Source organism: Ambystoma mexicanum, chromosome 6q, assembly GCF_040938575.1.
Source record: "Ambystoma mexicanum isolate Mex_15411 chromosome 6q, UKY_AmexF1_1, whole genome shotgun sequence".
Lineage (NCBI taxonomy): Eukaryota > Metazoa > Chordata > Amphibia > Caudata > Ambystomatidae > Ambystoma > Ambystoma mexicanum.
In genome coordinates this window covers 692,638,565-692,662,536 of record NC_090937.1, presented here as the reverse complement: position 1 = coordinate 692,662,536, position 23,972 = coordinate 692,638,565, and the positions used below count along the sequence as shown (strand labels likewise).

Here is a 23,972-nt window from a genome sequence, read left to right as displayed (position 1 = left end):
TGTTGGTACAAAAGATTTAGTTGATGATCTGGGGAAAAAACTGCAGAACGAGCTTGCTTTAATTACCCAGCTTCAACATAAGGAGCAACAGACACTGCTGCAATATCTGCTGCAAAGGCCTCAGGAACAGTATAATATACAGATTCCCAGCGATAAACCCGGCCCAATGTCACTGTTCGTACAGAAGTCAAATGGAGTACCGCGTCAAGCCAGTGAGAATCTTGCAAATGTCATTAGACCTGTGGCACTAAATGACTTTGTTATGCCCAGGGTAGGTACAGATGTCATTAGCCCTGTGGCACTAAATGACTTTGTTATGCCCAGGGTAGGTACAGTGGCTGAGTTGGAGCAGCCCAGGCTACAGGTTTATAGCATCGTGAGAGGAGCGGTAGGTATCCTCTGACAGCCAGATTGGAAGCGTTTCCATTGAATCTCGAAATTTCAATGGATCATCTGTAAGGAATGGGTAAAGACTGCTTCCTCTTAGTATTATAAGGTGGAATAGGCTGCAGTTGGAATGTATCTTTCAAGAGGCTCAGCTGGTGGTAACTGGCAAAATATTATTTGCTGAAATCACAAATCTGAGGAGCGATTTCCAGGAAAGACATTTCTCAAGTAGAATTCATCCACGATGATAGGGTGGATTTGGTCACCTTGGCCATGAAGTCCAAAATTGTTTATGATGCAATACTGGGGGAAACGTCTCTCATGAGACAATTTGGCTATGATCTAATACAATACATACTCTTGTCTATGTTGGACTCCTGTATGCGGTCTAGATCTTCAATTTCACATTCAAAAGGGATGTTGACAGTTTTACATAAGGGGTGTGAGTTATGCCGTGAGGTACGACTGACTTCAAATGATCTGCAGTGTAAATCTTCAGTTCAATTGTTCATGGGTCACAAGGGGTCCTGTGTTCAAGTGGCTCAGTGGGAAGCCCCAATGATCAGGTCCTTTAACAAATTGCAGAAATGGGTCTCTTGGAACTTGCAAGGGCATAACCATATTAGCCATGATTTCCTTTATTCTGGTTTCAAGCCTGATCTCCTACTGCCTCAATTCCCTGTCTCTTTTGGCCTTGACTACTATGATTCTGCCTCCTAGTCGTAGCTTTGAACGCGTCCCATCTGACCTGCAGAGTCGTGTCCCCGACCTTATTTGTTTCAAAGAAGGCCTCTGTTTCCTCGGCCACTTCCTGGACCAATGTCTGGTCTTTAAAGAGTTGGGGGAGGGGTCAGGTGGTGACCAGTTTCTTGCCAGAGTGATGGTTATTGGGGCATGATCTGAGATAGCGATGGCCTCCGGCTCGACACTTGCGACTCTTCCCAGCAGTGATCTGGAGACCCAGCTATAATCTATTCTTGAATGAGACCTGTGGGCGTGCGAGTAAAATGTTCCCTCCACACGTCTACCAGCACCAGGTCATGCACCTTCGCCCTGAGGCCCTCTGATGGGCCTCCCTGCATGCCTGGGTAGGTGTGGCTTCTATCTTTGTTGGAGTCCCAGGCCAAGTTGAGGTCGCCTGTTAGTATGATGGGCGTTGTCGCAATTGTTTGATTGTGGCTAGAGCTTTCTGGATGTAAGCATCTTGACCGATGTTGGGGCATATACTGTTGCCACTGTGTACCTCTCTGCCCTCCCCTCCAAGGCTACCGCTAGAAATCTCCCCTGGTCATCCGACTCTGACCCTGTCACGTTAAGGTCGAGACCATTTCTCAGCACGATGAGGATCCCCCCCCCTTTCTTGACGGATTACGTCACCTGGAATGTTCTTGAGTACCCCCAGAATCTCAACCTCTGCTTGTCTTGGGATTGGGTATGTGTTTCCTGTCGAATTATTAGATCTGGTTGTTCCCTCTTAACAAACACCTCCTATCTTTTTCCTTTTGGTAGGGGAGTTAAGGCCGTTGAGGGATATAATCTTCTGTTTATCCTTGCTGGCCATTCTTTTGCTCTAGCGACCTTATCGTGGGATTGCCTTCCTGGCTGAAATAGGGGACGCCCCCTCGCTTCTTCCCTCCAAGCCCCCGAGTGCTCCCCGCCGTGTTGTCGTGTCTCCCCAGATCCCTTCCCTCCCTGACCCCCTGCAGTTTGGTGCAACTGGCTCGACACAAACCACTCCCCCCCCCCCCCCCCCCACCCTTGCCGTGTGGTTGCAAAAGTTGAACCCTAGAATACTACCAGGATTGCCCCACGCAAGATAACCCAATCTCATTCCAAGGTTCCATTGAACACCACCTTCCCGCAGGGCCTCCCTTGGCCAGATCCTGGCTCAGAGTGCTAACACTGAATTTGGTTTTCGGCAACTTGTCCTTCGCTCTTTCTTTTCTCCTCTCCCTGTCCTGTTATTTCTCTGGTTTTTTCCCCCCTCCCCTTTTTGTCTACCCTGTTCGTGATTCCTGCTACTTGTCTCCGTCCCCCCTTTTTATTTTCCTTTCACCCCCCCCTGTTCTACCTCTCCCCCCTCCCTCTAAATATGGCATCTCTGTCCTTTTTAGAAAGCCACTTGTTCGTTCTTCCGCTCCCCCTTTCCCTCCCCAGCACTATCTAAATCATCTGCAGACCTAGTAAAATAGTTGCTAAAATAGTTGCTTGTTCTGTTCTCCTCCTTCTCCCTCCCCTCCTCCTGTTTACTTTCAGGCACTACCTCTATTGCTGTCAGGTATAGTAATGTAGCCGCTTGTCTGTCTCGCTGTCAGGTTTTTTAAAAATGTTTGCTCTTTTCAGTCCGCCTGACCTATCTGTTGCAGCTTCTTTGTTCTCCCCACCCCTCCAGCACTATCTGAATTGTCATCAGACATAGTAAAATTGTTGCTCATTTTGTTCCTCTGCTCCTCCTCCTTTCAAATCTCCCCTCCCCACCCTCCCTCCTCCGCACTACCTCAATTGCTGTCAGGCATAGTAATGTAGCCGCTTGTCTGTTTCCTTCTCCCTCCCAATCCACCTTAGAACTTGCACTATCTGAAATGTCGTCGGGCTGATTATGATAGTTGATCTTCGGTTCTTTTCACCTTCTAACTGTTTTCAAGGACTGAAAGAATGTATGCTGTATTTTTTTCCCATGCTCCCTCCCCTCCTTGAAGCCCTTTGAAACACATTGTGTATAGGCGCTATACATATAATCAATCAATCAAGCGTAACTTTGGCTGATGCTAACATGCCTTAACTTTAGCTTTGCTTAGCTTAGCTTAACTTAACTTGCACCCTCCCCAGGCGGTAGCTTTCTTGCACATAATCTTATCAGGTCAGGGCTTCAGGCGTGGCTTCCAACAAATCCCTGTCCGGGCAGGGGTGGCCTTCGGTTTGGTTGGGCTTCCCCCTTCCTTGTTCTCTTTGTGTTTAAGCACGGACCGTTCCCATGGCATTCTGGAGGTGATTGACCTGGTGGAGGGGCCTGGTTGGTGTTCAGGGTCTCACAGTCCTTAATTTTGTGTTGCTTCCCTTGCCACTCGAAGGTCAAAGTGAAGGGGTGGGCCCACCTGTAGTGGATTTCTCTTGATCTTAGAAATGTCAAGACCCGGGACCATCTCCCTCCCTTGAGGAGCGTTGCTTGAGACAGGTCTTGGTAGATGAAGATTTCGGCCCCGTTAAAGGTGATCTGGTCTGTTTTCCTGGCCCTAGCTATAACTCGTTCTTTGAGGGCGTAGGTGTGGAAGGCTGCAAGTACGTTCTTTGGTCTTGCTCCTGGGTCCTGTCGTCACGGCCTCACTCTGTGGACTCAGTCAAATTGTATGTCTGGAGGTATATCCAGGTCTAGGAGATCTCAACTTGTGACAGGCCCTGGTCCTGGGTTGACTCTTGTAGACATTTGACCCAGATATTTGATCTCCTGGATCTGTTCTCCAAGTCTTCTGCCTGGAGTTCGAGGTTGTAGGCGGCCGTCGCCAGGGTTTCCAACAAGGCCTCTGCCTTCCTAGCATCCTCAGTCAATTCTTGTATTGCTCTCTCGTTCTTGTCCACCCTCGCCTCGATTTTGTTGATGTTCCTCTTTATCTCCTGTAGGTCCTCTGCCAGATCCTCTCTCAGGACGCCTGTTTGTTTCTGTCCCGACATGGTGATTTTATCCACTATTTCCCCCAGGAGATTTAAAAAAAAAAAAACTTTTTATTCATTAATTAATTCAACAAACAATACAAACCAAACAGGCAATGCATATATCATCCGTTTCATCATACTTTTTCATTACTAACCCCTGCTTCCCTTATCCCACCCCCCTTTACGAGTCTATAACTTTGCACATTCTGTTTCTGCATCCTGTGGTACAGTCTCCCCTACTACAGGTTCTGCCGGGTCTATTATTGACCCAAACAGTTCGGCTATCGGTGATTTCCAGGCCATTATGGACTCTGTCTCCTCCTCCCCCCTTGCATTGCTCATTTCTTGCCATACCATGGTTTCTGCCTCCGCCCATTTCTGCAAGTCTCTCCACCACACCTCCACTCTTGGTTTATGGCAAGTCTTCCAACCCATGGTAATTCTTCTTTTAGCAAGCACATAAGCCAGATCTTTCAATTTGCCCACATGCTTAAGCTTTTGTGATCTTGGGAACCCCCCAAGCAGACAAGCCCACACCGTGTCTACTACCAGCTGGACCCCCTTTTTTTCAAGTTTCTCTTTTACTTCGCTCCAGAAGCGTTCAATGACCGGGCATGACCAGAACATATGCCCCATGCCCTCGTTTTCCTCATCGCACTTGGGGCATGCCTGCCGCCCCGCATTCACAAACCTAGATATCCTGCGGGGCGTCATATACGCCCCATGTGTAAATATACAGTTGTATCTGTTGCAGTCTCGCATTTCTAGATACTTTCTTATGATATACCTGCGCCCTTTCCCATATCCTGTCCTCCATCGGGGCTCCAACTTCCGTTTCCCACTCTGATCTCAACTGCGTGACCTCCTTCCCCACTTTGGACATCAACATCTCATATATTCTGGATATCTCATGGCCCCCTTCCCTGGTCTTCCTCTCCCTCCCCGCCTCCCTGCCCGCCCACCCCCCCTCTGATTGGTTGTGTGCCTGCCTCCCCTCTGGCCTACTCGACGGCCGTTCCCCACGCTCGCTTCTTTTCCCCAGCTGAGCGTGGAGAGCGGTCGCCGGTGGCCTGAGGGGATCAGCAGGCCTGGGAAGCCCTGCCTGGGCCTCCGTGAGTGTTTTGTTGTGTTTTTTTTTTTTTTTTTTTTTTTTTATAAAAAAAAAAAGTAGAATTGTTGTTCGCGCTCCTAGCGCGGTGTTTGTTGCCTGCTCCTGCTCCCCCCTCCCACTTCCTGGTCTTCCTCTCCCTCCCCGCCTCCCTGCCCGCCCAACCCCCCCCCTCCTCTCCCTCTGCCTATAACCTCCCCCCTCCTGGGCAGCCCTCTGCCCGGCAGCCCCCGCGGCTAAGGGCCCCAGGCCAAGGGCGACTCCTACAGTGCGGCTCCCTGTGTGTCTGCAGGTGTCCGCAGGGGACGGCAGGCGCCAGTTCCACCTGTTCTCCGTTCCCCGGCCCACCCCTCCTTCTCCTGGTTACATCCACATGGGGCCTTGCCTCACTGTATTCACAGTCTTGGTATACTAGGGTGCTTTTTCTCCCCTCGCAGGATTCTCAAACTTAGGTGGCCCGGTACCTAATACGCATTACTGTTTGCTCTGATTTGTGGTATACTAGGGTGCTTTTTCTCCCCTCGCAGGATTCTCATACTTAGGTGGCCCGGTACCTAATACGCATTACTGTTTGCTCTGATTTGTGGTATACTAGGGTGCTTTTTCTCCCCTCGCAGGATTCTCATACTTAGGTGGCCCGGTACCTAATACGCATTACTGTTTGCTCTGATTTGTGGTATACTAGGGTGCTTTTTCTCCCCTCGCAGGATTCTCATACTTAGGTGGCCCGGTACCTAATACGCATTACTGTTTGCTCTGATTTGTGGTATACTAGGGTGCTTTTTCTCCCCTCGCAGGATTCTCATACTTAGGTGGCCCGGTACCTAATACGCATTACTGTTTGCTCTGATTTGTGGTATACTAGGGTGCTTTTTCTCCCCTCGCAGGATTCTCAAACTTAGGTGGCCCGGTACCTAATACGCATTACTGTTTGCTCTGATTTGTGGTATACTAGGGTGCTGCTCTAATTGTGGTAACTTGTGCTTGCCGCTCACTTCCTGTCTGCGTGCTCTCGTTTCGTCTGTCTGTCTCCCCCCCCCCTCCCTCCTTACTCCATGGTGCTCTCCGTCTCGCCTATCTTCTCTAACTGCTTCTCCATTGACTATCCTGCTTTCCTCACTAAATCTGGTAGGAAAAAGTTTAAAAAGGACATCCTGGTCTCCAACCCAGGCCTCCCTATCGCTGACACCTACACTAATGCCTGCTCTAAGGAAACTCTCACTGACATCCTCTTTTTCGTGCCTTCGCCTGACCTATGGACCCTTCATATGGTCTCTGTGCTCTCTCCTTTCTCCTCCTCTCCCATTAATGGTGGCACCCGTTGGGATGTCCTCTTGGCCCCCTTCCACTCCTCTAAGGCCATCATTAATGTCTACGCTAACGGGACCGTCTTGGTCCAAGGCCCTCAGGCCAACCTTCACCTCTTCGATAGACGCTTCCCACACCTCATCAACTTCCTCTCCTCTCCTGCTGTCCCCCCTCCTCTATCCTTGGCTACCTTGCCTCTACCCTCCCTCCCTGCCCCCTCTCGTGCTCCTTCTTCACCTCATGCTCGTGCTCCTTCTTCTTCACCTCCTTCTTCAATACCTCCGCAGGGCGTACCTCTGATCTGTACCCTTCCCCGGAAGTTCTTCAAGGATGGCAGCCTTCTCCACATTGCCACACTAAACACTCGCTCCGCCATCAAGCACTCCTCCAATATCTGTCACCTTCTTGAGGAACTGGACCTCGACGTCCTTTGTCTCACTGAGACATGGTTCACAGCCAGCTCTGCCACCAGCTTTGACACACTCCTACCTGACGGTTACAAGATCCTCTCCGTGCCCAGGCCCAACCGTGCAGGGGGTGGTGTTGCCCTTATCTTCCCTGAGTGGATTCCTGCCACTGTCACTCCTACGCAGACCTACTCCTCTTTTGAATGCCTTGTCTGCCGACTCTCTCTCTCTCCTAGCCATTCCCTTACCGTGGCTACTATCTATCGGCCACCTGGTCAAATTTCCTCCTTCCTCTGAGTGGGCTGACCTCTCCTCCGCACTCCTGTCCTCAACCACTCAACTCCTCTTTCTTGGCGACTTTAACATCCACCTTGATGCCTCCAGTCCCCCCTCTGGTCTCTTTCGTGACCTCTGCGACTCTCTCTCACTCTCTATTCTCCCATCTGGGCCTACTCACTCTGCTGGGCACACTCTTGATGCTCTGATCTCTTCTGACCTTCCCCTCTCCGTCCCTCTCTCCACTCCTCTCTCCTGGAGTGATCACTTTCTCCTATCCTCCCACCTCACCCTGCCTACCCCACAGGTAAAGCCACCCTCATCACTGCCACCCACCTTCTCGGTCATCCGACCCATGAAGCGTGTGTCAGTTGAGGCTTTCGCTGCTACCTTCTCGCCCCCCCCTGCCCCTTCGGCTGACTCCCACCCTGACACAGCCCTCTCCATGCTCCACTCTGCTATATCTGTTACTCTTGATATCCTTGCCCCCGTCATGAGAATCTGCCTGAAGTCCAAAGCCAAATGTAACTCCTGGTATGACTCGGATCTCGCCACCCTAAAACGCAAGTGCAGGGTTGCAGAGAGGAAATGGCGTGCTTCATGTTCATCCTCTGACAAACTGGCCTGCCGCCTGCTCCAAAGGCAGTACCGGCTCTCCGTTCTCACCAAGAAGAGAGCCCTTATCCAAGCCCGCATCTCTGCGGCATCAAACAACTCCGCCGAACTCTTTAAAATCTGCAAGGAGCTGGCCAACCCTGTTGCAGTCTCTACCTCTCCTGTCCCCTCCCAGGCCCTCTGCACTGCACTGGCCTCTCACTTCATCTCTAAAACTCAGGACATCCTGTCCTCGCTCTCCTCCTTTCACCTCCCTCCCTACCCGGCCCTTCCTCTGGCCCTTCTGCGGTCACCCCTCCTCCCTCTTTCTCTGCCTTTCCACCTTTCTCTGCTGACGAGGTTTCCAGACAAGTCCGATCTATGAAAGTCTCGTCTAAACAGGTTCACCCCTGTTCCTCAAACTATCAAGGACCACATCGACTCCCTGGCTCCTGCCCTGGCTGACTTTTGCAACCACTCCTTCGCCTCTGGAGTCTTCCATTCCCCCCTCAAACACTCCCTTGTGCACCCTCTTCTCAAGAAACCCTCTTCCGACCCCTCCTGCCCGGCTAACTATCGCCCTATCTCCATCACTCCCTTCCTGGGCAAGCTCCTGGAGAAACTGGCCATCTCCCAGCTTAACCTCCATGCTGAATCTGTTGGTAGTCTTCATGACCATCAATCTGGCTTCAGAGCTGCCAGAAGCATGGAAACTGCTCTCCTGAACATCCGTGAAGACCTGCTCTTGAACCTTGATTCCAACACCCCGTGTGTTCTCATTCTGCTCGATCTCTCCTCTGCCTTTGACACTGTCAACCATGCCATCCTGCTCAACCGTCTCCGGGAAAACCTGGGTATCACTGGTCAGGCTCTGGCATGGTTGACCTCTTTCCTTTCAAATCGACCCTCCCAGGTCCAACTGGGGTCCTTCCTCTCCGACATCTTTTTCTCCACCTGTGGTGTCCCCCAGGGATCTAATCTCTCTCCCTGGCTGTTCAACCAGTATCTGGCACTCCTTGCCCACCGCATCGCCGCTCTCTGCCCTAATTTTCAGTGCTATGCGGACGATACCCAGCTCATTTTCAGGCTACCCTCAGCCTCCCCCTCTCCTTCCCTCATCTCTGACTGTCTGTCTGCTATCCAAGAATGGTGTGCCGCCAATGACCTCTGCCTTAATGCCAGTAAGACTGAGATTCTACTCATCGGTACTCCCACTCCCTCCTTCCCTGTAGCTCTCTGGCCTGCCTCCCTTGGCCCCCTCCCTGCTCCTACCTGCAAGGCAAAAAACCTTGGGGTCATCTTCGACTCCACACTCTCCTTCTCTCCTCATATTTCTGACGTCGCCAAGAGGTCACACTACCAGCTGCACCTCCTCAGAGGTATTCTTCCCTTCCTCTCCTTCCCCCAGAAGCTCACTGTCTCCCGAGCCCTGGTTCTCTCGAAGCTGGACTACTGTAACAGCCTCTATCTTAATCTGCCTGCCTCCACTCTCCGCCCTCTGCAACTCATCCAGAACAGAACTGCGAGACTTGTCCTTGGCCTCAAGCCCGGGGACCGTATCTCTCCAGGACTGAAATCTCTACACTGGCTCCCAGTGGCTGCGAGGATAAAGTTCAAAACCCTCTGCATTGTCCACAAGGCCTTCTGGGGCCTGGGTCCTAAATACCTTCAACTCTCTCTTCCCAAATATCTTCCTTCCCGAGCCCTTCGCTCATCCGCCTCCAACTCCCTCAGGGTTAGCCGCTTCTCGAAGCAACGAGCTGGGGGTAGATCTCTCTCCGCGGCAGGGGCCTCCCTCTGGAACAGCCTTCCTGCCTCCCTGAAACTTGAGGAGAACCATCTCCGGTTCCGGAAGCACCTCAAAACCTTCCTCTTTGCTTCTGCTTTCCCTCTCCCTCTCCCCTGCTGAACTGCTAATTAATTTTCACTGAAACTGCACTGATCCTGCAACTGGACCACTCTAAACGGCCTCGGTCCTGGGCCCTGCCACTCTCCACTTGCACTGATGCCCTGGAACCCCTTTGCACTGCGGGACTGTCTCTGTATCCCTACAGCCACCCCCTCCCCCAGCACTTGTTCTGCACTTACCTCACACTTGCCACCAGCTGGTCCTATTTATTTATTTATTACGTACGCCACTTACCTTGTACTGCACTTTTCCCCCTCCCCTTCCCCCTGCACTTTTTCCCACTCCCCTACCCCTGCACTTGCGCGATCTGAATGACACCTGGCCTAGTAGGATCGTTGTCTGTCTCCCCTTGTCCCCCCTCCCTGCCTCGTCGCGCCTTGAAACACTTGTGTATAGGCACGTTACAAATACCATATCATATCATATCATATATCGTATATCATGTCTATGATAGCATCTGGCTCCTCCTCCAGCACAGTTTCGGGCCATATTTTCTTGATTCTCCGCACCAGTCTATAGTATGTAATATATTGTCCCTCGTGCAACCCAGTTTCTTCCCGCAGCCCCTCAAAAGTGATACTAGAGCCCTCCCGCCAAATGTCACCCATTGTTGCGACTCCAACAGGTTCCCAGTGGTTTCTAATTATTCTCTTTAGCTGTACATCTGTTCCCGTTAATGCAACCAATGGTACCTGCCGTGAGCATGGGGTGGGCTCTCCATCATCTGGCACGCCCTATGCCACATCTTCCACCCTAATAGCATCATCTTGGGGCGCCCTACCATTTCCGTCTTGGGTCCCCATATCCTCTCTTTCAAATAAAATGGTGCACAGTCGCATCCAAACAGCCTGGATTCAGAGGTCTCTTCATCAGAGAGCCATTTAGCAACATATTGCAGCTGGCTTGCTACATAGTACATCTCATAATTGGGCAATTTTATCCCTCCTTTGTCGTGGAAATTCTGCAGTTTCCACAGCGCCACTCTGTTCCGCGTACCATGCCACAAGAAATCCCTGCACATGCTATTCAGTTTAATGAAGAACTTCTTAGGGATCAAGTATGGTATATTTCCAAAGTAGTGTAATAGCCTAGGCAGAACCACCATCTTGAGCATTGCTCCTCGCCCCATCATTGCCAAGGGTAGCTTAACCCAGAATTGCATGCACTTCTCGTTGTTTTTTTTTTTTGTTTTTTTTTAATGGCTACCTCTGTGTTGAACCTATGCTCCTCTTCCGCTGTGTGGTATATGTCTATTCCCAAGTACCGAAATGTGCTGACCGCCCATGGCACTTGCAACACGGGCAAGCACTCCGATGTGATCCCCATATACCCCCCTAATGGGAACATGCTGGACTTCTGGGGGTTCACCGCTATACCGGACAGCTCATTTCCCCCAGGAGATGTTTGAGAGCCAAGTGGGTTGGTCCTCCTGGTCTGGTTCCGACCTTGAGTCTGCGGACCAGTCTGTCATGGGGGCTCCCCTGAGTGATTTGTCTCTTTGGCCCATATCTTTGGAAATGGGCCCTCTTGAGTCTTCCTAGGGTCTCTGGGTGGAGGGAGGTGTGCAGAAGTTTGGTGCTGTGGTCTGTGCTGGCGCAGGAGCTCCCTCCGGATTACGTGGGTAGTGGCGCCTGCTTCGGCACTATGCTGGTTGGGCCCTCCTATTAGTTTCTGGCTGTCCTCTCCCGATGCTTTCACTTGAAGTCGGGGTGTTTTTCCGAACATTGCTGGAGATCTTGTGGACGCCTCGGCTGCCAGAGTTTGGTCTTGTTGTTTCACCCAGGGCCAGGATCCAATTTGGTTGGGTATCGGGGTAGAGTAGGCAGTTCCCCGTGCCCAGCAAGGGGGGGGGGGGTTTACCAGAGGATGGGTTGTAGGGTTAAACCTCGTGGGGAGCAGTCCCCCGTCTCCCTCGGCGTCCCCCTCCCCTTTTGTGTTTTTCTTGGGGCTGGAAGGTGTCCCGTCAGTTGGCGATTTGGGTACTCCTCTATCTCCACATCGCCTCCGAAGTCTGGAGTATGGGTTAGGGGGCTAGAGACCGTGCCACGCGGGCGTCACCTCCTGTAAGCAACCTCTGTGGGGCAGACCCGGTATCAGTGAGGGTCCCCCCCCCTCCTTAGGGGAGCCCCCCGCAGGTTAACAGGGCCCTACCTCCCCTCCCTCCAGTGGGGGGTTATTGAAGGGTCTGTGGGGCTGTTTCCGCCCTGCATGATGATAGCCCTAGTCTCTAGCACAGGCCCCCCCGTGCATGGTATGCTTAGTCTCTTGGGAGGGGGGGGCCTAGTTGGGGAGTCTGTCTTGCAAGCTTGGGAGGGGGGGGGAGAAAAGGGGAGCTCCACACTTAACTTGCCGGGACCTCCGTGGGAAGGCTATTGTGGTGAGTCTGAAGTCCTGACGTTGCTCTGGCAGGGCCCTTCACTTGGATTCTGGCTCTGTGGGCCTCCCGATCCTCAGGGCGTTGGGGGCCAAGTGGGCGGGCTGGAGCGCCCCGGCCCTGGGCGATTCTGAGAGGCGGGGGTGTGGGAAAGAGGCCAGAAGGGTGGCGGAAGAGCTGAGGCACCGATGATGACTCTGCCCTCCGCGGGTGCCAGTTTGCTGATCCGGAGGCAGAGTAGGTCTGTGGGGTATCCGTCTCGTGGTAGTTGGTCAGTTTGGACAGAGGTGTTAGAGCCCGGAGGGTATTTGCTGGTGGTTTGGCAGAGGGGAGGTGCTGGTGGATGTTCTTGGTGCCTTGTGATGTCCGTACTCCTGTGCGACAGGGGGGGCGCCCAGGGATCGGGAGGCACGGGGGATCCCGCTGACGGTAGTAGTTCCAGCCCTAGGCCCTCCTGGCCCGGCAGGCTGAGTTCCCCCCCCATTGCTCACATGGCACTGGATTCACCTTTGCGCGGGCGTCCCAACTTGCTGTTGCGGGGAGCCCAGTTATCTGGGGCTTATGTACGTCCGATTTCTCCCGCTGCCCGCCAGATGGAGGACGGTTTCCTGGAGTGCTCCACCCTGACTCTTTTCAGGTGACCTCTGTCTTCCGAGTGGTGCCCGACTGCATCCAGATGGCGGTGTGGCCGCAGGTGGGCAGGAAGGGCAGTTCCTCGTAGGATCTCCCTGCGGGGTGCTGTAGACCGCTGAGGCCGTGCAGCCTCTCCGTGCCATCTCCCTCACGGGAGCACCATGGGGTCGGACGGGTGGTCCCTGTGCATACCGATTGATCTCAGACTGCTATTCCAAAACGTTTGGCGCTTGGGGAGGGCTTCCGTACCAAGTTTTCGGGCTGAAGAGGCTTAGCGGGTCAGGAGCGCAGTGGAGTTCACAAGCGCACGGCCATCTTGGAATTCCTTGGATGATTTTTTATTAAAATTTAATTTTATTTATTTTTTTATATTCGATTGCACTCACAGGCCTACAGAGAGGGCTTTCGGCTTTTGGGAAGTACGCAACCGATAATGGACTGCAAATCCGCAAACATTTTTGTAATTCTCAACTGGCAAATGGTCTGTAAGCTTTATTTACTTGGGTTGTATATATTGAATGGTTGTCCCATCTAGACAATGTTGTTTACCTGTGCTTCCCAATACTGAGCAAGCTGAGAAAGTTAAAAACAAATATGGCAGGTTTTCACTGGGCCCTTTGGGTAACCATTATGAGGGCGAAGTGGTGCCGAAACTTCTGTATGGTATAGGTACGATGCAACCGTGGCTGTTGGGAAGGCTGGCTAAACTGGAGGTCCTAATATGGAGGAGGGCTCTTGGGCTACCAAATTGCATTGTGCTTACATGGTTTGAACTAGGTCTGAAATCCTTGACGCCAACAGCTAATTTGAAATTACTCCTATTATTGAAAAAAATAGTTAATCCCTCAGAAAGATCTTTGTATGGTGATTTAGCTATCTTGATGGTTAAAAAAAAAAGAATGGCACAGTGAATCAATTGGAGTATTGGTTGGAATTACTGCAGGGCTTGGGATTTTCTAAAAGTGATCTTGTTATAAGACCATGTTGTGTGAAATGAGCACTGTATAAAGCAGATTGGATTATGACTATTGAAGATATGCATATGCATGGCTCATTGCCACATTTGTCCATGAACCAGAACAGTTTGGATATGTTGGCACCCTTTTCAATATGCTTTCCTAATGCCTTTGCATGTATTGTTCTGCTGAGGTTTCATTTTAATGTGCTCCCTACCAGAGAAATTTTAGCCAGAAGAGGCATTATTCCTAAGGAGCAAGCCTATTGTTGCCACTGTATCCTTGTTAATGAAATCGAAACACGGAAACATTTATTTCTATTTTGCCCGGCAATGATTTTGTTTTCTTATGTTATACTTCAGACAATTTGTGCATAATGCCAGCAACGTAGATGGACATTCTGTGGCAGAGGTTATTGTGTCTCAAGCCAACTTCAGTAGCTATTGCTGTGTGGGGTGTATCAACAATCAGAACGTTTTGTACGTATTGGTGTGATTTTGAATTTTGTTTTAATGATGATATGACGGTTCTGATTGATTCATGTGATTTTGTATTGTGTGGATAATTTGATGGTATGTAGTATAGCATTGTGTGATTTCTTAGCTTTAGGTTATTGGAATGAAATGTACACTTTTGTTTTTTTTTCTTTATTGGAAAGGTTGAAGTATTTTAACCATATACAATAAAAACAAAATAAATTGATTGTGTGACAGACACTAGTAACTGGTTTTATTGCAGCGAATCTTGATTCTTCTTGGCTTTACAAACTGAAAAGAAAGACTGGTTAGAATGAAGCAATTCCCATTACTAAAGAACACTTCTTGATCACTTCCTCTTGCCACACACATGCATACAAAAATAGTATTCTAAAACTTGAAATGTACATTATTATTATTTTTTTTTGTAGTTTGTGAAAAATGCCTAAAAAGAAGACTGGTGCCCGTAAAAAGGCAGAAAGCCGCAGAGAACGCGAGAAGCAGATTAGAGCAGGAAGGGGCAATATAGACTTGGGTAAACAGCCTTGCAATGCTTCAATGGTAAGTATACAGTTCACAGCAATATTGTTCTTTTGTGTAACATTCAGATGAGTGATGGATCATCTTCGTTGATGGGGAATTTTTTTTCTTTACATCCATTCTATCGGTATCATGTCAGAAAAAGGCCACATGTCTAGGGGGCAAACCTTTAAGTTGCAACCTACTAGCTATCCATAAAAATCCACTTGCCACCTCAATGCTATACATATACACAGCACACCATTTCTTACGTGCAGATAGTTTGATATCACTAACCAATGGCTAGTGCACATTTGGCACTTTGACATGCCACTTGTTGGTGTGCCTACCTAACAGCTGGTGGTCATTGGGCATACCAGGTCTCCAGCCTCTAGTTTGCTGTAATTTATACTACCTTTGACGAGTTGCTGATAACTTGAAATTCTTTGATGTCCGAAATGAAGGGGCAAGTCAGATAGTTATGCATATATTGGCACGATCAAGCAATATTAATCTACAATAAAGACGTACAAGATAATTAATTGAAGCCAGAATACAATTCTCAAATGACTTCACTGTTTTCTGTCGGGCTGCTTCTTGTAAATGCATGCACCTGCCAGGTGGCCATCTGTCATGCGTGATTGCTTCCGCTATTCCCGCCTTTGCATGCAGGGACATGTAGGCCCAAATTTGCAATGGGACAACAAATAGTATGCCAATCATGCAGTCTTCAAAGCAGGCCTGGCTTAATTCACACTTCATGTGGGGCCACTTGGCTGTTCCGAATCTTTAATCTAAAGTGGGGCATTCAAAATAGTTGTGAACAAACGTTCTATTATATATGAGCAGAATAACGTGTGTGTATTCTGGAAATTTCAAGTTGTGCACGTCGCACAAAAGAAATGTGATTTTAACACCTTTATTTTGGTATGAATATGGTCATGGTTGGGGTCAGATAAGCACCTAATAAGGGGTTCCCCTAACCAAATCAGTGTAGTAGTGAATTAAAGTACAGTGAGGATTCCGTCATTCTACTTTTAGCTTACAGTTCTTTAACCCAAACTTGCATGTTTTCATCTCATCCTGAGATAACCTCAGAATAACGCAAAGTCTCAGAAGAATGACAAAAACATATTCCAACACTGTATCTTTATAAGTCCATAGCCCATGTAGGCTACCCTAATCTAATCAAGCATATGTTCCAAAGTGTGACCCAAACTAAAAGTCGCAACCTATTCTTCAAATTTCCATCCATATTCTAAGGCAACAAAACGTAAGTAATCTTCTGGGATGGTTCTTCTAGCAGTTCTGCTCTCTCCCCACACCTTATTTCAAATCCTCTACCATGGCTTTAGGGTTCTGGTTCCAGACTCTTCTCTGTCTTTTGTGTTTCACAGGATTGACAAAGGCTCATTGGCCCAGATCTCGCCTTCTATCGGGATTTACAACTGGTCTGTCCTTGATGTGGGCTTTCAAGGGATTCCTAGCAGGCCAAGGCCCCTCCTGGACCTTGGCTATCTGGATTGACAAAAGGTCCCCCCAAGACCATGGTTTTCAGGGTTTACAACTGGTCCTTCATGGACCCTGGTTTCTCAAGATTCCTAAATACAGACTTCACTTGTTTAGAGATGGGTATTTCTCCCTTCACCCACCAATTGGTGTCCTAGTCAGGCAACTGATATGACACCCTTCTGCCACGGGTGCGATCTTGCCTTTAGTTCCCTTATGCCCACTGCTGAATGGCCCCAGTCATAGTCCTTCCAATTTCCTCAAGGTTAGTTAAGTGCTTCTCCAGCGCCGTGATGACTCCGTCCTTCCAGTGTTTACCAGTCTTCCTTCACCTCTTATAGCCATGTCTCGTGAATCTTGCAAGCTCTTCTGATTCTCCTACTATCTGTCCCCTGTTAGACTTGGCATTCAGCAATCTCCCCTTTGTATCCAGGAAGCATGAGTATAGTCGGGTTTCTCCTCCATACTTCTTTCTCTTTCTGCCTCCATCCCATCATGTTTATAGTTACTAGGTCGGGGTGTTATTGCCACTACTGTTGATCGTTTATTCCCTATTCTTCAGTGCTCAGATTTGATTGGTTATGACCTTGGGCATCTTTAATTCTTATTCTTACATAACTAGCTGGGGTACCCGGCATTGCCCGTGTCCTGATCAAGTGGTGTCTCATGTGCCCTGGAGGCTGTTCTTGTCTGCAAGCCTTGCTTCAGTTTGCTCTGGCATCTCATTTGCCGTGGAGCAAGTTGCTCTTGTCCTCTGGTTTGCAAGTCGTGCTGCTGTTTGTTGTTGTGTTTCAGAAGCTCTTGATATTGATTTTTGCTTTGCATCAGATGGAGCTTTTCCAAGTGATGATCAGTTTTGTGCGGCATGTTTCAGTCGCTCAATGGCTTCAGCACATTTGGGAAAATGTCCAAGAAAGAAAGATTGATTGATTGTGCTCTCTTCTCGTGAATGAACTTAAGTAAACTGTAGCCTTGCCATTTTGCATATTTGGAGAGGTGAGATGAAAAAAATGTAATTTGTTTAAAAAATGCTTTAATAAACACTTTTGAACTGTATATACTATATAACTGTATTTGCGCCCTGGATGCCTCCAGGTTTAGACGCGCTATACAAATGTCTAAGTAAATAAATACAGTAGTAATACATTTCAAAGAAATGACCAACAAATCGAGCATTTTGCTTCAGGAACTTTTCAAAATGTTGCCTCCATCAGTAAATGAGGATCTTGCCCCAGACAAATGAGGAATCCATGCAAAATTTGGTAGCAGTGGGTTCAACGGTGTGGATATGGACACACTGTGCTGCCAGGGGGATGTTTGTCCATGACTATGGTTCCCCAGTAGCGGTGGACCCACATCATGGGTTCCTGGGAACTAGTGTTTTACACCATAACCCTTTACTAAGGCTGTTAGTGGGGATAGTGAGCTGACAGATTCCTCCTCAACCACCAAGTGTTCTATGTGTGTTGTATGTGTTTGTGCCAAAAAGCAACACCTTGAAACTAGAGTTTCTGACCCAGACTCGTCAAATGCCACCCATTGACCACCTCTCTTAGATGGGTCTACTTTCCTCTCCCTGCTCGGGGGCTCCACACCCCCATACTCTCTCCCTCATCTCTACTTTCAATGGGGTTGGGGGGGCTGTGCTCTTGTACGTCTCACCCCATCTCGTCTCTTGTGGGTGGGCTCTAACCACCATAACGCTATCCCATTCCCCTCCCTTCTCTCATCAGCTGCACAATTGCACCCTACTCCCCTCCCTGCTCGCCCCATACTCTTTTCCTCCTCGTCTGCACAGCCCCATTCTGCTTCCTCCATCTTAGCATGCCACACAGTCCTAGAATGTGGGCAACGTTTTCTGTTATATGTGCTTGGTGCATTGACATGTTGACGGGCCAACCTTCCGGCTACTCCTATTCGGAGAAGACTGCTTTGATGGATCAGTCTTCTGCGTGTGTGCGTGTGCGCGCCTGCCTCTGATTGGGCGAGTGACTTTTTATGCCTGACAAGTAGCTTGCAACTTGTTTTACCCCTGCTCACATAGATTTTGAAACAAAGATTCTCCTCCTTTTCTCAATCCACTCTTACCATGTCAGGTATCTGAAGCCAACATGTACCAATGCACAGCAAATTGGAACTTTTTGTATATAAATATATATGGATAATTGAAAACACTTTATGTTGCTCTAATAAAAACATGTGAAATTCAGTGGAAAAAACTGCCCAAGATATTTTCTGGTTGCTCTGCGAAGACTTAAAAACGGAAGAAATGTGGCAGTTATGGTAAGCTATACATCCATAACTTGCACGTTTACCTTTTATGGAAGACCAGGACCTGCGAGTAGAGGCGTCCAACCTCATGGAGCCCTCACCCACTGAAAGCTATGGCAGGTGACTGGAACAACAACATTTCTATGTCCAGCCAGGGCTTCACAAGGTCTGATAACTTTACTGGTAGGTCCCAGCACTTCATAACTTCAAAGAATTTCAAAGTCCGTCAAGTTTTGGGACTTTGACACATTTCAAATAATGGACGACCGGAATAAACCAGGTTGAGGAATCTGACCTCATTGAGCCTTGGTCCAGCCACAGCCACTGTGAGTTACCGGGACCTCTGTTAGAGTAGATTTCAATCTTTGTGCAAAATTCTCTCACCCAGCACTTTTCTTTGTGACTGATTAGCCTGAGTGAGTGGGAACTTTTTTTCCACACTCTCACACTCTTTTACTCTGATCATGCGAACCCTTTTTACCTCTTTTTGGTATTTCTTTGTGGAGTCATGCTTTTTACCAATTTTAAAGGCATCTACAATTGACTAAAGAAGCACACAGCACAGCAGTGTTGCTAGAGGCTCCCAGAGCTTCCCAGTGATTGTTTTTACCTTATTTGGCAAACTCTTAAAGTTACAAAGGCAAGGGGATATACTTTTTATCCTACCTGTGTTTCATTATGCGAAATCAGCACACCCCACCTTATGTGGAGTGCTGAGGGGTTCCGATGTATCCCTTTTCTTGACTCTCCAGTGCCTTTTTGGTTACTCTGACAGGCCTATCTGTTCAGGCTTGTGGCGGTGTACTTTTACTCAACTTTTTGTGAACTTCCATTGCAGCTGCGGTAGGAGACGCAAGGGACACTGTTTGTCCAAAATGGTGGTTTTACTTTTTTAAGCCCTGAACAAGATGGCCTGTCATTTCTTCTTTTACCCTGCTAGGTGGGTGAGTGTCCTCTTGCCCCTTTGTCTTCGCTGGGCTTCCCTTGGAAAGCCTGCAAGGACCCTTTGAGTGACTGGCAGGATAGGAAGTGGAGGAGGTCGACAAACTCCCCTGTCCTTCAGTCAGAGGTGTTGCTAGGGCTGGAAAAGATCTGGGGCTCTGCTAATGTTGGGGACGGTCGGGACTCGGGGCTAACTAGCCTTTTGGTTGTAGCCCCTGAGCTTCTATCCAGGGCTACAACCAAAAGACCTGGGTCTTTGCCCTCCGCCAACCCTCTCCCCCCCCGACCCCCTCTTCAGTGTGCTTGAGAGAAACCAGTTCAGACTGGGAGGCTGGCTGTCCCCATCAGACAGCCATCCCCAAGTTTGAATGGTGCATGGGATATGATTGCTGGACTCAGCCAGGTGTCCTGCATAAATCCAGAGGTCCTGGAGCTGAAACCCAAAGTCGACCACTGGAACAGAAGAATCTGAAGAAGGACGACACCAGCAACTTCCAGCGCCTACTGAGTAACCGCTGCTGTCCCAACCTCAATTTCTAAGCGACAGGGAAGCTCCGAAGACAACTTCCTCCCTGGGAGTGGGTGGGCTAACCAGTCCCAAGACTAACTGCATTTTGCTCCATCTCTTGAAGAGCTACGGCCTCCAAGGCCTGCAATTCGCCAATACCCTGGGACCTCGGCTGCATCGCTGTGCATGCTCCTGAAGCGCGGTTTCACCTGAAACTTTGTGGGAATCCTTCTAAGACTGCAGTGACCTGATCCAGCTCCCAATAGTCCCCTTGCCTGAGATGAGGACTGATAAGTCACCCACCACGGTAACCGTCCTTCACCCGAGCCTAAAAAAGGAACCAACAAGCCAGAAACAAGAAGATCCTTTGCTGGGCGATCATCTGCACAAGAGCTGTCGCCAGATCCACTGAAGTTCATTTTTCTGTCTCCAAGACCGAGAAACCAGTGACCTGGTCTGCTGTCGCCTCACTGCTGGGACTGTCCTGCAGCAACTGTTTCTTCACCTGAAGGTACTGTCCTGCCCATGGTACCACTTACCTGTGGATTGTTTTCTTGATCCAGTGATCTGCAGATCTCGCCCCCCTCCAGGTCGCCTATAGAGGTAATATGGGGTCGACCACCCATTGTACTCTAATCCTGCATTAGGACATTGGTCCCTGGGGCAATCCTACAAGGGTCAATCCTACAAGGGAACACCCCGGTTCCCTTGCCTTTGTAGAACTAACTTTACTTACCTGCAATATTGAAGAGACTCCTGCTGGACTCTGCCAAGCTGAACCTTTTGCCTTGCTTTCCTGACTTTCCTGCTCCACCTGTGGCCACAGGTGGCCCAGTGAGCCAGCTGAACACTGAGAAACTCGCATAAGATTGGGTTGGCCTCATTAAGATAGGTTGGAAGACAATTAATAAAAGTTATACAAGTTTGGAACAGTTTGCATGTGTTTTAGATGGTTTTACTAAGTGATTTGTTACTACCAAGTCTACGCTAAAGTTATTACAACTGTTTTTTTATCCAAAGAATATTACAAAGTGATCTTTATTTTCCTGTTTTTAAAGTACTTACTTGACTTTTGAAATTTCACCTCTGCCTTTGTGTATATAATAAATGCCTAATTTCTATATAACTTCTAGGTGTATTCGTGTTTTCTTGGGCTAAGTGTATGCTGCGAGCTCTTTCTACCTCACAGCATCCCTCCTTAGAGTAAGAGGCCCAACCAAGATGGTGGCAACCCTGTGAGCTCCCAGCACACACCCAAATGAATCCTATCTAATCTCTCCAACCCAAAGCTCTCAGATCTGCCCTGAATCAGTTCGGTCCCCAACAAAATCAGGAGGCATACTCTACCCAGGCCACCATGGGCAAAACCGACAAGTCTCGGAGGAAGCTTAACTTCGCTGCAGGCCGCGCGCCCAATGCTGCCAGATCAGAGAGCCGCCCAGAGTCCCCGTCAAACCTCCCAGAAGAAGAGAATCAACTGCCAGAATCAACAACCAGACATCCGAGAAATACTAATGGACTTGAAGGCTGGTATAGGTGGCCTGGACAGCAAGATAGACATACTATCATCCACAGTAGACCTGCTCCAACACTGTCTTGACAAACATAGTAACAGACTGGACAGTGTTGAGCAGAGAGTCTCAGATCTCGACGATGGAGCCTCTTCACTTACCACAAGAGTCATCACGTTAGGTCAAAAGAAAGCAGTCTCGGCTAAAAATGAGAACCTAGAAGGGCGTTCCAGACGGAACAACATAAGGGTTATTGGAATTAGAGAACAGCAGCTACAAATCAAAATGGAGGAACATATCGAAAAAATGTGCTCTGAACTGTTTGGACCCACTGCGCTGTCCCAACTGTTCGTAGTGGAGAGAGCTCACAGGATCCCGTCCACCAGATCCGTCCCAGGCGCACCACCTAGACCGATCATAGCCAAGCTATTAAACTGACAGGGACAGAGACACGATCCTGAGGTTGGCAAGGGAGAAAGGCAAACTCCAGTATGGTGGCGATGCCATTCAATTCTTTCCCGACTTCTCCCCATCGGTCCAGGCCCAGCAGAAGTCCTTCACCTATGTCAAGCATCGACTACGTGACAACCAAATTCCCTATTCGATGCTCTTCCCAGCGAAACTTCGCATTCAATTTGACGGGGGGACACAATTCTTCACTACCCCCGAAGAAGCCACACTGTTTCTGGACAGACAAGGGTGCAAACCAGCTAACCAAAACTCTGGACTAACAAGGAGAGAGAGAGAGAGAGAGTGGGTAGAACCCCTACCTGAAAAATAAATGCAATACCTGCACACATCTAAATCAAATCTTGCCGTCTGGGCAGTATCAGCATTGGGAATGGGAGCCGACTCTTGGAAGGACACCCGCGCCCCATGCACAGCATGTTTCTAGTTCAAGTTGGGGGGGGGTTCCCAACAGACAAGTTGGGGGTTGTTTGTGCAAAGGGGAAAGTTTTGTTGTTACTGTTCAAAACACGCGCCACTCATTGCTGCTCAGCCACCACCCTAGTCCCTTTGCCTCTAAAAGCTCTTCATACTCTCAGAGATTCGGAGAAGGTACCATGCAAAGCTGTCGTAGAAGCCGAAGAGGCAAGTATCACGAGAAACCAGTCGCCATCCCTCCCAAAGCACACCAAATAACACATCACCGTGCAATTCAGAGTAGCATCATGGAATATTAGAGGGCGCAACCACCCAGCCAAGACCAGGAAGGTCGTGCAATTCCTCAGACGCCATAAGATGGAGGTGGCAATGTTCCAGGAGACACATCTCCTCCCCCAGAACGAACACTATTGGGCCCGAAACTGGGACTGTCATCGCTAATTTTCATCGTACTCGTCCTAGTCCTACGCCAGAGGAGTGTCGATCCTCATCCACTCGTCTTTAAGCTTCCGCTTGATCAAGACTGAAAAGGACGCGGAGGGGAGAGCCCTCTTGATACATGGGGTGGTGGCAGGCGAGGAAATAGTTTTCGTCAACTCTTACGGCCCCAACACAGACGGAGCAAACAACTTTGACTGGGTGCAATCTCGACCGGCACAAGTGGGCAACGCAACCATAATATGGGGAGGTGATCTGAACACACACCTCGATCCACAGAAAGACAGGACACAGTCATCCACAGCGAACCCATCCAAGGCCAGCCTACAGGTGCAAGAAATCTGCAAAGCAGTCGACTTAATAGATATATGGAGACACCAAAACTGGGAAAACAGAGACTACACATAGCACTCCAGCACCCATAACTCGAGCTCGGCAATTGATTATCTACTGGTCTCATTCCACAGTAAGTGGCAATGGGGTCCCTGCCAAATGCGCCCCAAAACCTTCTCCTATCACGCCACAGTAACACTCGAATGCAGTCTATCAGGTGCCAGTCCGAGGCCACCACACTGGCGCTTTAAGCTGGGAGCACTCGCTGACCAAGTGTTAGCAACAGAGCTACGAGAAGAAATCGAGACCTACCTTGAAATCAACCAGGGCACAGTTAACTCCGCAGGGACGCTGTGGGAATCACTCAAATGCTTTGTAAGGGGGGTGTGCCTATCCAAGGAAAACAGCATCCTGAAACTAATTTGCCACGAACTAACTACCAGCGAAAATCATCTAAAATCCTTAGAAAACCAGCAACGCACGACTAACGACACCCTCACCATTGCAGAAATTCAGGACCCTAGCTGAGCGTGAAATTAAATTCCTTGGGCACAGACACAAGATCAGGCAGTACAGCGAGGGCCAGAAACCAGGAGCACTTCTTGCCCATCTGATTGCAGCGGATAGAAAGCCCACGAAGATGGAACGTATCCGATCCTCACTAGGTGACCTGGTCTACAGAGAATACGAAATTGTCGAGGTGTTCCGAGTATTCTATCAAGAACTATATAGCACCAACCACCCACCCGACACAGAGGCGATCCGCAAATACCTCAACGATACTGAGCTATATTGGGTAGAGAGAGAACTCTGTGAACCCCTAAATGACCCCATTTCACTTGAAGAGATTCAAGAGGCAATAAAGAGCTTACCCTCTTCCAAAGCCCCCGGACCCGATGGATTAACCAGTGAATTCTATAAATTTTTTGCCCCCACCATAGCCCCCCTCCTTCTAAAGGTTTATGAGGAAGCAAGCG

The 23,972-nt window shown here is 49.2% G+C and overlaps 1 protein-coding gene across 2 annotated transcripts in view; it reads left to right on the top strand.

Moving 5' to 3' along the window:
- Positions 1-23,972, top strand: part of ZNF330 (zinc finger protein 330) — a 387,772-nt gene that overhangs the window by 5,225 nt on the left and 358,575 nt on the right. The window contains exons 1-2 of one of the 2 annotated variants that reach the window (XM_069631183.1): positions 13,971-14,082; positions 14,511-14,640. In XM_069631183.1, coding sequence (XP_069487284.1) covers positions 14,521-14,640 — 120 coding nt within the window. In that variant the 5' untranslated portion in view covers positions 13,971-14,082; positions 14,511-14,520. Of the gene's footprint in view, positions 1-13,970; positions 14,083-14,510; positions 14,641-23,972 lie in introns of those variants that run through there. The other variant, XM_069631182.1, reaches the window with a different exon arrangement.